Genomic DNA, 14,217 nt, shown 5'->3' with positions numbered 1-14,217 from the left:
TCCTTGGATCTGCTCTTAGGGACAACTGAAGACCGCCACCGGCTGGGTACTTATGAGTTGTTGATCCAGTCCTATTTTTCTTTGAAGAGGGTTTCTATTGTCTTGAAGATTGAAGGTGTGAAATTTTTGATTTAGGGAAACCCTACATTTGCCGAAAAAATTTGCAATCGTTTGATCAAGTGTTTATTCGTGAACCAACGAATGTGAAGCTATGTTCGATTTCATTTTGGTTAACCAAACAGTTTTCAGAAAGAAATACATAATAGAATTATGGTAACCAAACAATTTGCTAGAATGACTAAAAAATAAATAACATTCATCAAAATCACTTTTTACAAAATCTATGCCAAATCAGAATAATAATTCCAATGAATTATACAACCAACCACATCTTAAACTTCCCCGCGAGTTGGCTTGTCACCAGGTCCCACCATATGCATTTTCATTTATTTAATTGCAATATATGTAGATATGTGATCCCATTAGGCCATTACCGGAAAAGGGTCAAAAACCAATACCAAAACGACCGACACCCTCTCTCTCTCACATTTCAACAAAAAAACAGAAAAAACACACACACACGTACAGACGCGTCTACGCTTTTATTTCATATGCACATTTAACCTCTCGTGTTTTATTTTCCTTTCGCTTCTGAGTTTTCCAGATGACGAGAGAAGAGGATTGACGATTTCTGCTCAGTTTGGTTCTATAAATTGAAGTTCTCTTCCACAAATTAGCTTTGATTCCTTCTTGTCTTGAATCGGTAATGCGGAGTCGTATCTATTGAGAATATGAATTGCGGTCCTGGAGAAAATGGTCCTTGCTCGAAGTCCATTAATGGCGGTCGGGATGTTTGGAGTTGTAAGGATTCTTCTTCTGCGGCTGATCATCTTGTCGTAATGGTCAATGGAATCCTCGGGAGGTGAGAGTTTTAAAAAATTTTCGGTAATTCTTACGCTTTTATTTTGTTTGCTTGGGCAAGGAATCCGGATATTGTTGGCCTTTTTTTTTTATTTTTATTTTTAATGACGGTTTAGGATTTATTTTGGTCTGATGTTACAGAAAATGTGTGAAGCTTTGATTTTTAAAGGTGGATTCACCTCTTTGAGATTCAAGATTAAATTGATAATTTGAGTTTGCATAAATTAAGTGTTGTTCGCAGAAACCAGACTTAATATTTTTATGAGCTTGCTTGTTTTACTTGCTTAGATATATTGTTCACGTTGTGGCTACTTTTTCCCTTTTTTTTTTTATTCCTTGCAGTTCCACAGACTGGAAGTTTGCAGCTGAGCAGTTTGTTAGGAGCCTCCCAGACAAAGTGATTGTCCATTGTAAGGAGTTGTTTGATGTTTTAGCTTGTTGATACTGATCACTATGCTAATTCTGTGATTTGATTTCTTTGAATTCCAGTTTTTTTTTTTTTTTTTTGTTGGATGGATTGATTCCATGAGATTAAATTCAGATTTCAATGGTTCATACTTCGCAGTAGACAGAGATCTGCATTCATCACATTATGAGTAATTTTGCCTGCATTTTTTTTTTTTTAACACAGCATTTTAGTTTGTACCTATTCATTTGTCTTTCATGAAGAGAAGTATAGGACGAAATCAACCAATGAATGAATCACAACCACAGACCTATTGTCGTTTGTACTGTTTTTTAGCTTGCTTTTTGAACATCATCACCTCTTCTGCAGGTAGCGAACGCAATGTATCTAGAATGACATTAGATGGTGTGGATGTTATGGGTGAGAGATTGGCTGAGGAGGTGGGCATAACTCTAAATTAATAACTGTCTTATCCATTTAAGTATATGAGTAATCTCCCCTGCAATATATAGTGATTTTATTAGAAGAAAATGCCACTACATTTAGAATTTTATCTTTGTACTTGAAAAAAATGTAACTTTAGGTTGTTGAAGTAATTAAGCGGAAGCCAGATGTACGAAGAATTTCTTTCATTGCGCATTCTTTGGGAGGACTAGTGGCAAGATATGCAATTGGGAGACTGTATAGACCTCCTAAAACAGAAGCTGTGGAGGATGCACATGATGAAGATTCAAGAGGCACAATATTTGGTTTAGAGGCAATAAATTTCATCACAGTTGCTGCGCCTCATCTTGGTTCTAGGGGCAACAAAAAGGTTTTTTTTTTTTCTTATCTTTATATCTATTAAGTAGATATCTGGATTTCATTGCAGCCTATGTCTGTGGGTACCATGTAGGGAAGGTTAAAGATAAAAATAAAACTCTGAATTTACTTGTTTTTCTTCGTGTTTGTTAGAGATTCTCCAAATCTTTTGTGGTGTCTATGTACCTGACAGCATTTATAGAAGAGGATAGGTTCAAGGAATATCATTAAAAAAAAAAATCTTTAGTTTTGTTTTTATGTGAATAACAAAAAGTTATCAAGAAGATACCAAAGTACAAAAGGAGGTCATAAATATTCATGAACACACGATAAAAGACTATATGGTGCAAGCTAAATTGGTGTGAGAGCAATAATAAATGAAAATGAAACAAAAGATGGCAATAGCCTCATTGCCATGATAACTGATAACTTGGTAGAGTTCTTACCTGTTTAAAAAGGTATTGAGTCCTTGCATGTAGAAATGGTGTGGTGAGGTGATTGGTGTAAGAGTTTCAAGAATAATGCCTTGGTCTTTTCATATGAACTGCAAAAGAAAGTATGGTATCTCCATCGTATTTGTTCGGAAAATTATCTTGTACTACCCTTGGTTTGAAAACTTGTATCATATACCACCCTATTTTTCTAAAAAAATCTAGTACGGCCCTCTTTTGTGAACAAAATTACACTTAAATCCATTGCGTTAGATCAAAATTGTCAAGTGATGACATGGTGAAGTTGTTATTTTCTAAATGGCAAGTTTACCCTCCTCAAGAGTAAATTGATTGTTTTACCTTATGATGTAAAAACTCCCAATTCATGCGACCCAACATAGAATTGAAGGTTTAGGGCTTCTCCTCCGATTCATGTTGCCCAACATTGGAGAAATGTTCCAATCAATCTCCTCCTCTGACGACGGAGATCACCTGAGGATTGCAATTAATCATCAGCGAGAGCTCCAACAACGTCAACATTGGAGAAATATTCCGATCAATCAAGAACGCTATGTCTAGAACAAATACGAGATGATTCCAAAATTCGATTCAAAACTCCTAAAATGGATTTGTGGGGTTTCTCTTCCTTTGCTGCAGCTTCTTCATCTCGTATAGAGGAGAGACTATGGATTGAAGAAATACCCATTCCCTCCATTTATCGGTACACATGGTTGGGGATCGATTGAAAGCGCTGCTTCCGCTAACTCTGTGTAAAGCTTCACAGCATCCTGAGATGGCAGACGAACATTCGTTTGCTGCCGTTGGCCGAGGAGATTCTTTTGAGATTTTCCCCTCTCCTCGCTATTTTGCCTCGATCCCTCGAGGAAGAGAGAGAGAGAGAGAAGGATGCTGGTGGATGGTCTGATCAAGAAACTCGTGGAGTTGCAGAGATCAGAATTGGGTGGCGATTTGATCGAGATGGGTCAATTCAATGAGAACGATAACAATAGGGTATGCGCTGGAGGTATTGAAATGGAATCGAAACTCGAAAGCGAAGAAGAATGCAAAGAGAAGAGATTTATGGAAAGCCATTCATGTGCAAGCTGTGTTGCGAGATTTGCGGTGCACTTAGGCGTTGGAGAAGGGTTGAGATAAGAGGGAAAGGAGGGATTTCACGTTGGAGATATTGAAGAGAGTAAAGGAAGCATGCATCTCTGATGCAGAGGCTGCCACCATTGTTGCAAAAGTTTTATGGGGTTCTTATTCATGAAAAAGGTAAAGATTGTTTCTTTATTTTTTTAATTCAGAACCACGAACCTTTGGTGGGAGGAGCGATCTCATCTTTGGACAGGAACAGAGAGCATCTTGGTGGGGTAGAGCAATTGGCCGTTTAGGTGCCCCCAAACTCTTCCCACTCAGATGATCCATCTTCAACGGAAGAGGGAGCATTTTCGTTGAGGTCATCTTTAGAGAGAATGAAAAAAACGTAAGGGCAAGCAGTTATAGAGAAAAGAAGAGAGCGATTAAGAAAAACAAACAGGGTCAAAGGGATCTTTTCCACTTCTAAACAGTGTAATGCGTCAGGGGTACGGTTGATATTTATAGAAAACTAGGGTGGTACATGATATAAGGTTTTTCAAATAAGGATGGTACAAGATAATTTTCCTTTTTTTTTGGCTGACCTCTTTCCTGGAACTGCTTTGTGGAGGGATTTGAATATCTAAATGGACTGATTCCTCAAGGAACTAATTCTTCTAATAATTAGAAAACCTTGCATTTTAGGGGTGGGGGGCGATTATGCCTAAACAAGCACAAAACTCTTCTGGAGAAAAAAAAATGGGTGGGGGGAGGCCTAGACCCTTCAAAAACCTAAATTTATTTATTTATTTATTTTTGTGGAAGCTGATTAGAACATATGAGATTAACTCCCTATAAGAAGCTATATTATACATAAACTCATTTGGACAAACTTAATACTCAAAACCAAACCAAACACTAAGTGTTACGAAACCTGTAATAATATGAAATAGATAACCAGTAGTAACAACAGAGAACAAGACAGAATGAGAGAGAAGAAGATGAAAAGAAGAACAAATAGGAAACTAACTTAGAGGCAAACTTGGACTATACTAATGACAATATATAGGAAGCTAATTTAGAGACGAGTCGATGCAGATTAATAGCCAAAATAGGTTTGTTGTATTAGGAATAAGCCTAGGGTTAGGTTGTATATGTCGTGGGCCTTCAGTCCATGTGGTTTGGACTGTATTGGACCACTTTTATGGGTCCAAAAGGGGGGCTCTAAGATTGAGTACGGGATTACTAGTTAGTTTCCTTTTTTCATTAGTTTCCTTTTTTAGTTCGGCTGTGATGGGGTTCACTAGTTTCATTCGTTAGTTTCTAAATTCCATCAAAAGTTAGTTTCTAATTTCAGTAATTGTATTTTCCTAGTTTCTATTTTCAGAATTGGAAACTAGAGGAGTTGTTTTTTTATTTAGTTTCCTATTTCAGTTTTGGAAACTAAATTTGGTTTCTATTTTGTAAACCCCCCATCATTATTATAAATAAAGAAGAGCTTTCATTAGTAGAGCCATGAATTTTATGAACCAAAAATATGCTGCTGCATTTTCTCGTCTAAAGTGTTTCTCTGTGTTTGATCAAAGAAGAAGGGTTTGGTGTTTGATCCAAGCGACTCCTTGTGGCGTGAAGTCCAGGAGGGTTTCTACAAGTCTTCTTATTTTCTTTCAATTTTGTCCAAGGTTCTACTGCTGTCCCAACAATCAGGTATTTTATATTTCTAATTCTGCCCAGAATTACCATCTGTTGAGAAATCGATCTATGTTCCCTGAAGTTATTACAGCCCTCATCCGTGGCTGGATTTTGGGTCGATCCTTCCTTACCATCAAGGGAACACTTGACCGGAAAGAGGGGCTGTTCTGATCCATCGTTTGAGAGATAATTAAAATCTCTAGTTATTTGGGCTGTAGTGGGAAGATCAGAACCGATAGGGATATTGTTGCTTTTCTGCCTATGTGAATGTTAACCAGGTTATACCCTGTTAAGAACCTATTTCTGCACCTGAATTAGTTCTGTTTGCTGGTTCATAATCTGAAGTCTTAGAGGGACAGTTTGGGATTGAATTCTGATTTCTAAGAATTAATTCTTCTTTATTTTCTGATCTGTTGATTGCTGCCTATCTGTGGATCATTACTGGTTGTTCTTTGTTTAAAAGTTCCTGTAGTTTGGGTCTAGTTTGAGCTTTCAAATCTAGTCCTACATTACAAGCTAGGACTATAGTAATGTCAGTAGACACAATAGAACTAGGCTAAAGACTGCTGCAGGGAGTAAGACAATAATACCCCTGTGGTATTACATGCATATAACTTAGCAAGAACTGTTTCCGTGAAATGGCTAGAAGATCAAAATCCAACAATGCTTGCACCTGAGTGGTCTTCACTAGACCTAAAAGCTTGAATGACAGAGATGGGCTACTTTTCTGTCTTTTACAGTTCTCTAATAGAGATCAGGATTTAAGAATCTAAATGTGCTGATTAAGCTGGACTTTGGATTTGATATGCTCGATTTCATGAACTACTATAGATGCATCATAAGGCTGTAAGATTAATTGATCAGAAGGGTTTCCGTTGGCATTAAATTTTCAACTATATTTTTCCAATAGGAAACTAAGGGGGGGGTGTTTTTATTTTGGTGTCATTTTAGCTTAATACACTAGCTCTTGATTCTCAGTCACTTGCCTTATCATGTGCTTGGGAATTCATCTGCATTTTCAGGTTCCATTTCTTTTTGGTGTAAACGTATTTGAGAAAGCCGCATGTCATGTTGTTCATTGGATATTCAGGATAACAGGCCGACAACTTTTTCTTACCGACTCCGAGGAAGGGAAACCTTCATTGCTTCGACGAATGGTGGATGACTGTGGGGATCTCTATTTCATGTACTAAATTACTTTTCCTTATGGAAATATTAAATGGTAGATAAATGTGTTTTTCTATATGTCTTCATGTCTAGTGAAAAAGAAATCGTAATAGCAATTCTCACTAATGTAGGTCTGCACTTCGTGCATTCAAACGGCGGGTGGCATATTCTAATGTTGGTTATGATCGTATCCGTTTTCCTATGTTAATCTAACTCAAGTTTGAGTACCCCAACCCCAAACCACCACCCCCCCCCCCACCCAAAAAAAAAAAAAATGACTCATTCCTTGTATTCTTTTCAAGAAAGAAGTTCATTTATTGTCCTGATTTTCTTAACTAAATACTGTCAAGATATTGTAGGCTGGGGAACATCATCAATTAGACGTACTAATGAACTGCCGAAGGTATTATCTTCAGCTCACAAACTGCATATAGTATACTATCTCTTTTCCTCATGTCAGCTTGCAATTCCAGGACTAGAATTTATTAAGGTTTGCTCTTTTTTGGCTTTTGCATTGCTAGTGGGAGGATTCTCTTAGTGAGAAGTATCCACATATTGTGTATGAAGAATACTCAAAAGCAAAAGATAGTGATCAGCACATTGCGGTGGACGATGAAGGTTCTGATACACTTACAGGTTTGTATTTTAATGTTGGTTTAAACAAGCCCCAAAAAGCTGAGATTGTTTCTGTTCTATAATATTAACCTATTTTTTGTTTTGGCGCATATTTTCCGTCTTTGAATTCCATTGGTTCTATCTGACTGCTCCCCCCAGGACAGTGTGGTTTTCCTTCATTGTATGTTTGGTGTATCCTAGTTATTTCATTTATTGGACTGTTATTTCAAGTTGCCATGGTTTTCTTATGAGCCAAGATAAACCTAAGCTTATTGGATTTGGTTACGGGGTATCAGAAAAGAATGTCAGGGGCATAGTTGTTCCCTGAACAGTTTGAGCCTCATGTGTGATTTTCTTGGATTTATTTGGCTACAACAGAAGAGCATGAGAAGAAACATAGAAGGATGCAATGGAGTCAGTGTCGTAAATAGAGTTTTCTATTTCATATAAACATTTGTGATGTATGACAGTAGGATACGAGCTGGTAATGGGCTGAACTAAAAGAAATTAAAATAATTTCTATAGCTTCACAGATCCAAATATTGCCAGCCAAAAGATTGGTTTAGGATTTTAAATTACTTTTGAGCATGGTTGTCAAAGTGCTTGGTGACTCAAGGTGTTGGAGGCCTTCCTAAGCGCTTAGGCAATAAGGCGGCTGCTATGCGGTGCCTAGGTGACCTAAGCGTGCATGAACAATTTATAAATGCAGTTCCGTTCCCACTTCTGAAACCCAAAGGAACATAAACCGTGTGGTAGGGTTCATAGACACAACTGTCCACTCTAAAGTCTCCTTTGGTGCAAGTCTGTAATGTAAAGACAAACAAGTTCACCCAGAATATATATGCATATTTGTTTTTGTTAAAACACACACAAATCGTATGGGTAGTGAGCGGAGGAGACAAGGAGTCACACAGCACGCAGAGACATTCTTGAGACTGGCGGTTGGAAAGGGCACGTGGGCACATTTGGATTAATATCGCTCACCAGTTGTACTCTATTTTCTCATTTCCTTCCATATCCCTATGTTTATAATTTTCACCATTATAGTAAAGCCAAATAATTTAGGTAAAACAACCAACTGACCAAGTTGTAGAGAAGGGTTCCAACTTTGGTTCCTTAGTCCCATGGTGAATTCTTCTTTTTTTTTTTTTTTTCTTTAATATATATAGAAAGGCATGGTCCCATATATCACACTGTATATAAACATTCTACCCCGATCAAAACATTAGAAAAGGCATTTAATCTTATATAAGAAGAAAAAAATGCCAAGGCAGTGGAATGCCTAGGTCCCAAAAAAAGCCTTGTCGCCTAGGTGATGCAGATACACGATGGATTTAGGAAAAAAAAATCTTTTTTGATTTGATTTTCTTTTGTTTTTGAAACAATTTCCTTGAAATTAGTTAGTTTCTAATTTTAGATTAGTTTCCATTTTAAGTTAGTTGCCATTAATTTTTGATTTTTTTCTTTATATTGGACATGTAAGCGATGAAGAAGTTCAGTTTTAGATTTTGAAGAATAGAAATTTTGATTAAGATTTTGGTATGAGAACCACGGCTGCCGATTCCCCTTTCTTCTTTCTCTGAATTTTTCCCATCTCTTCTCTTCCATTCTTTTACTTCCTCTTTATTTCTTCTCCTTTTTTTTTTAAATTCTGTTTTTTCTTCCCTACCCTGTTTCTGGCGATCGTTGCTGTCTCCTTGAAGCTGATCGATCTCCCTCATGCATGGTTTTTTGGACTGAGATTTTGAGTGAAGGTAACTCTTTCCTGGGCGATACAAATCCTAGGTCATCTCTTTCGAGGCTTGGTTCTGTTGTGAAGAAACTCAACCCAGAATCAGATCTGAATTTACCATCGCCAGATCCAGTTGCAGGTGCTTCTCATGTCACTCCAGCCTGCTGATCTGAGCAGCCCCCTGGTGAGTTTGGTACGCCTTCTCCTTAGGAGTCTACACTTGAAGTCCCAAGATTAACCGACCAGATTTGAAGGAGTTTTCTGTGTTGAAAGCTTGCTGGCTGCCGCTTCTGAACTCCATCGTGAGGAAGAAGAAAGGTCTTTTATTTTCAAAATATAACTTCTGCTTATTACAGATAAGTCCTTTCAATTTTTAAGTTCGTTATTAAAGACATCCTCTCTTTCCTAGTTTGCAAAGTAACCCTTCATTTTTGGTTTTATTTCAATTTAACCCCACTACTATTTTAATTCCAGAATTGCTCTTTTCTCTTTGAAGTTAATTCCTTTTAAGTCCTTAGTCACTTATTTCAATCTATAAAGCTCCTAAATCTTATCAAAAATTACATTATTGCCCCTAGTTAGCCTAGAGTGAACTATTTGGTTCTTTAGTGGGCTCTAAGCAATCCGACTCTCTCGGATCCGCATCACTAGGTGATGCTTTGACAACTATGCTTTTGAGATGACACTTGAAGATAAAATAGAATGTAGAGATGACATACCTATCCATATTTTTTAGATCTGAATACAGTTTATTCAGTCAGGTCTGATTTACAGGAAAATCTATTTGACTAAATGGCATCAATAATCTTTACTGATTTCGATGTAATTGGCATTAAGTAGAAGTTATATGCAATGAAGTGTTTCATTGAAGTAAAGAAGAAAAACAGAAATAAATTTAACTATTTTCTGTGAAAAGTAATGAAGGCATTATAAGGGAAAGATGCTATTTTGTGGAGTGTTATTAGCGGATCAGCAGAATAGGGTAGAACTCTGGTTGAGAAACTAGTGATTAAAGAGCCAAGGAGTTGCTTTTCGTTGTATGGGATTAGAATCAAATGGCTGGGAACATGCACATGGCCCGTTAACATGGGAAGGAAGGTGATGATGTTCAAGTTGGTTTACTAAAAGAAAAGCATAGCCAATTCATAGAGTGATTTGGCTAGGCCAAGTCTCAGATTTTTTTCCAAGGTCTAGTGTAAAATTAGCAGTAGCTTAACTGCAAATCGAGGATCAGATCCATGTAGAAATAATGGTCCTCATGAAATTTTGTGTTGGCATTGTTTATTTTTCTCAACTTTTTGGTGATAGTAATTTCTTGTTGCACGGCACAGCCACAACACAAGGAACTCAGGATAGAAGAGTGTTGCAGCATATGCTGTTTGGCCTTTCTGATGGTAGTTCTTCCCCCACCCCACCCCACCCTACCCTACCCTACCCTTTTTTTTTTTTGTTCCGCGGGGTGGTGGTCATGGGTCAAAATTGCTCTAAAACTGTGAGAGACTATGAGAATCAACTGTGGTAGCTGCTTTCGGCTGTGACAGGTAAATTTCTTCATGGAATTAAGATGAGTGCCATACAAAATTGATCATAATCATCTCATATGTGGGATGTAGTTGCATAGGCTTGGTCCGTGTGAACTAGGAAGTTTGTGACATAGGTAGTCATTAGCTGATTCTAGTTCCTTTTTCTAGCGCTTGAAAGAGGAAGCTCAGAAATTTAAAGGGATCACTTTGCAGTGCTCTTTAAATTTATTTTGATTATAAATGTTTATTTATTATTTTATTTTTTGTTTGGGGGGGCGGTGAGACAGAGACAAAATACTGAGTTTATTACAAACGGAAATGGGATTGCGAGACAAAAAAGTGTTGAGTGGAAACAAAACCAGGAAAAGATTGTATAAGATGATAAGGTCCCATATAGCGAGTCTGTTGGCTGATCTCATCCCCCCACTTGGAAAGAGCTACTCCTATCTGCATTAATGAGTATAGCTCTTTCTTTATAGGAGATTCAAATATCTCCAAGAACCTCTGGTTATTAATCAATAATGTGCACATAGTTGTCACGGCTCCAAGGCGAACCAAGGCGGTGGAGGGTTGTCTAAGTGCTTAGGCGAGAAGGCGCACGCCTTGTGGTGAACAAGGCGACTAATTGTTATTTTTTATTTTTCCTATTTTTTAACATTATTTAGTAAGCTATATATACCTTGTATCATAAAAAATCAAGATTAAGCAACCTCAAGTCATTAAAAATCAACATTTAGCCGTATTAAATCATAAAAAATTAACATTAAGTCATATTAAGTTATAAAAAATCAAAATTTAGAGAAATGCTCTGGTTCTATAATAAGTTTGACTGGTCAAATGATATTATTTACATGAGACTTTTTGTATCAGTTATAATATAAAATCAGCTTTCCAACAAGTCTAAGATTACTTAAATCTGAGTTGTAATGACAAAGTTATGCTCCGGTCAAACTTATTTTTAAGTGCGTGAATGCTGTTAAAATCGCCTGAATGAAAATAATTTTATGGATATCAAAACAAAAAATTATTTTACTAGACTTTTGGTTTTTAGCAATGTTTTAACATGATAGAATTTATAAAATTTTCATAATTGAGAAAAACTCTAGCATTTAAAAGTTGAAAATTGCCCCTATAACCAAAATCCAGTTTTTCTTCTTAGACTGGGGGGGTTGACTTTTTATCCTTTTGGAATTAGATTTTTAAACTATTTTTATTGGATTCAAATAGGTGGTATTTGCTTATTTATGAATAATATCTTAAGTAAATGATTACTTAAATGATATTTCGCATAAATAAGTGCCAAAACACAAGGCAGCATGCAGTGCAATAAAGCGACTTTCGCCTAGGCCCCAGGCAAACCGCCTGGACGCCTAGTTGTCACCTAGGCGACGCCTTGACAACTATGAATGTGCATCTCTCAAATTAGATCAGACAACCCTTGAGAGGAAGAAATATGCTTGCCTTTAATAACCACCTTCAATCAGGTGGTGGCTGTGTCTTAGGAAACAACTGGTCAAGAGTACACCAGCACAATATTGGATTCATCTTCAGTGAAAAGGGCCTCCAGTTTACCTGCACATTAGGGATTCCCAGGAGCTACTTAGCTTCATAACATATTTTCCAGGATGACCCCAGGGGTCAGCCATCTAAAGGACCCAAATAATGGATTGGCCTTCAGGGAATCAAAGTTCCTGGATAAGAACCAATGATATAGTGGGTATCATATGGTGTGCATCATTATGTTCCTCTATATAGCTGATCCCCCACCCCCCCTGGTTTTTTTTTTTTTTTTTTGGGGGGGGTTGGGGGGGGGGGGTGGGGGGTGGAGGTCCTTCCTAGCATTGCTCATTTTGGCATGAGATTCTACCGATGTTGAAATTGTGGAAGATAGGTTCAAAGAACAAGCAATCACGGTCCAACGCCTAGTGAAATAATCAGTAGGAGCATTATTTAAAGCTCTATGAGTGGCAATTTGTAATGAGAAATTGATGTTATTGGTCATTTTAGATGTTCTAGTTCCTTGCCTTCAATTTTTTCTTAAATCACCATTCACTATGTTTTTTTAAATGAATAGGTTTTATTGATATTCTTATACCAATGATTGTAATTGACATGTTCCTTCACTTGGACTCTGTGATACAGAAGAGATGGTGAGAGGTCTCTCTCGTGTGTCTTGGGAGAAGGTAGATGTTAGCTTTCATAGCAGCAGGCAGAGATTTGCTGCACATAGTGTCATTCAGGTAGCTTTCTCTCTTTCTCTGGGCATTCAATTTTCAGTTTTTATCACTGGTTGTACTGCCACAATTCTTTCAGGGGAATCCAGTATTCCAGTGTTCTGGATTCTTTTGGGGATTTGAAGGGGGTGTTGCTGGGCTGCATTCTCATGCATATTGGTAGGTCTTTCCATTTTAGAGATGCCACCTATGGTTGGTTTAGTGTTTTATTTTAGTTTTTAAAAGAAATTGTATTCGTCTGTATGAGCCTCCCCCAAACCCTTTATTTTCACCACCCATGGATGCATTTCTTCACATACCAATTGCAATGCGGTTGCAGCCTGCCAACATGTTGTCTGCAGGCATGCGCTCATGGGAAAAAAGGTAACTGCGTCCAAGTGTTCAACTCTTACACCCCAGTCTGATGCTTCAATTCCAAGATATGCATTCATATTTTCACTGTCGTTCTTAGTGGTCCTTTTGTATTTCAACCTGCCACAGTCGAGTTGGCATAGCATGATTCTAACTAATTGATGAAGACTTCATTTTGGACTGTCAAGAATAGCTTTCCATGTTCCTTTGATTGAAAATCTATATGGTCCTCAATTTTTTATGCTTGATTATTGGTGCTTTGCTTGTATCTGTGTCAGCTTTAAAACGCATGCTAGTGGCTTCATATTTGTGGCAGTTGAATCTGAAAAAGACGAACTGCAAGAGGCTTTATGCCTTGGGTGCCCATTTACTGCCATGCCCTTATTCCTCTGCATTTCTCTGATGTCTTTTACTTTGGTTCAATATAAAGTTACTACTGTGTCACTGATTCTCTATATGATGGAGCAATCACTCTCTCCCCCTTTGGCATTGTTTTTTGTTTTTTCCCTTTTTCTTTTGTGCCTTATTTCTAGGAATCATTTCTTCTGACCAAATATTTCTTACAGGTCAAGGATCACTTCATGCATTTCGAAGGTGCAGATGTTATACAGCACATAATTGATCATTTCCGTACCTAAGAAGTCCAACAACTGTATAGTATTTGACTCCTCGTGGCGTAAATATCAGATCATGACATCGATTATCAGGTCTGGTGTGCTGCATTCTCTCTCGGACCCATGGTCCCACTCTCATAAGCATTTTGTTGTACCAGAAGCTCCTATTTTCCCAGGTTGAAGGCCATTTAATCTCAATGTAAGATTAAGCCATCATATGGAATTCTGAGGGAAATAAGAATACGAAGGAATTCACTGATTCATTATTTTTTATTATGTACATGAACATGAAGTTATCAATAACAAGGGTGGACACATTTTATTTTGAGATAAAACGGTCAGGTTATGATTGTACGTAACAGATTGTACATTGATTACGGTTGAATTTTGTCGTCATACCAGTTTGATTCCTAAGATAAACGAAAGGATACCCAAAGCAGTAACCAGGTGGGTTGGGAATTAGGGGCTGATTTTGAGATAGGGTGTATCACGAATACGTGCCAAACTAGGCGAGGACATGGATCAGGTATTGGGACCTAGCTGTTTATGATTAAATTATTGACTAAACCGCATGTTAACGTGTTCAGTAATCACACTGGATTCTGGCAGCCTGAGAATGAGGGTGTGGGGAAAGAAGAGGGATAGAGGAAGAA

General features: G+C 37.5%; 1 protein-coding gene across 2 annotated transcripts; it reads left to right on the top strand.

Annotated features, from left to right (window-relative positions):
• Positions 1-501: 501 nt before the first annotated feature.
• Positions 502-13,923, top strand: LOC122082823 (putative lipase ROG1). 2 transcript variants are annotated; one of them, XM_042650601.1, is made up of 10 exons: positions 508-922; positions 1,264-1,331; positions 1,697-1,767; positions 1,911-2,141; positions 6,351-6,514; positions 6,627-6,682; positions 6,846-6,898; positions 7,017-7,131; positions 12,508-12,605; positions 13,517-13,923. In XM_042650601.1, the coding sequence occupies exons 1-10, from the start codon at positions 792-794 to the stop codon at positions 13,586-13,588; spliced, it is 1,059 nt and encodes a 352-aa protein (XP_042506535.1). In that variant the 5' UTR covers positions 508-791; the 3' UTR covers positions 13,589-13,923. The 2 variants fall into 2 exon arrangements, with proteins under 2 accessions (XP_042506536.1, XP_042506535.1); XM_042650602.1 differs by lacking the exons at positions 12,508-12,605; positions 13,517-13,923 and adding an exon at positions 8,982-9,267 and having other exon boundaries at positions 502-922.
• Positions 13,924-14,217: the final 294 nt, after the last annotated feature.

This window comes from Macadamia integrifolia, chromosome 6 (assembly GCF_013358625.1).
Source record: "Macadamia integrifolia cultivar HAES 741 chromosome 6, SCU_Mint_v3, whole genome shotgun sequence".
Classification (NCBI taxonomy): Eukaryota; Viridiplantae; Streptophyta; class Magnoliopsida; order Proteales; family Proteaceae; genus Macadamia; species Macadamia integrifolia.
The sequence above is the reverse complement of the archived record's forward strand: the minus strand, read 5'-3'. Positions and strand labels throughout refer to the sequence as shown.

Excerpts from the sequence above, each read along its gene's own strand:
- LOC122082823 (XM_042650601.1), top strand. The coding sequence starts at position 792 with ATGAATTGCGGTCCTGGAGAAAATGGTCCTTGCTCGAAGTCCATTAAT. Across the intron at positions 6,899-7,016 it reads GTACTAATGAACTGCCGAAG|TGGGAGGATTCTCTTAGTGA; the intron begins GTATTATCTTCA and ends TTGCATTGCTAG. Across the intron at positions 7,132-12,507 it reads AGGTTCTGATACACTTACAG|AAGAGATGGTGAGAGGTCTC; the intron begins GTTTGTATTTTA and ends TCTGTGATACAG.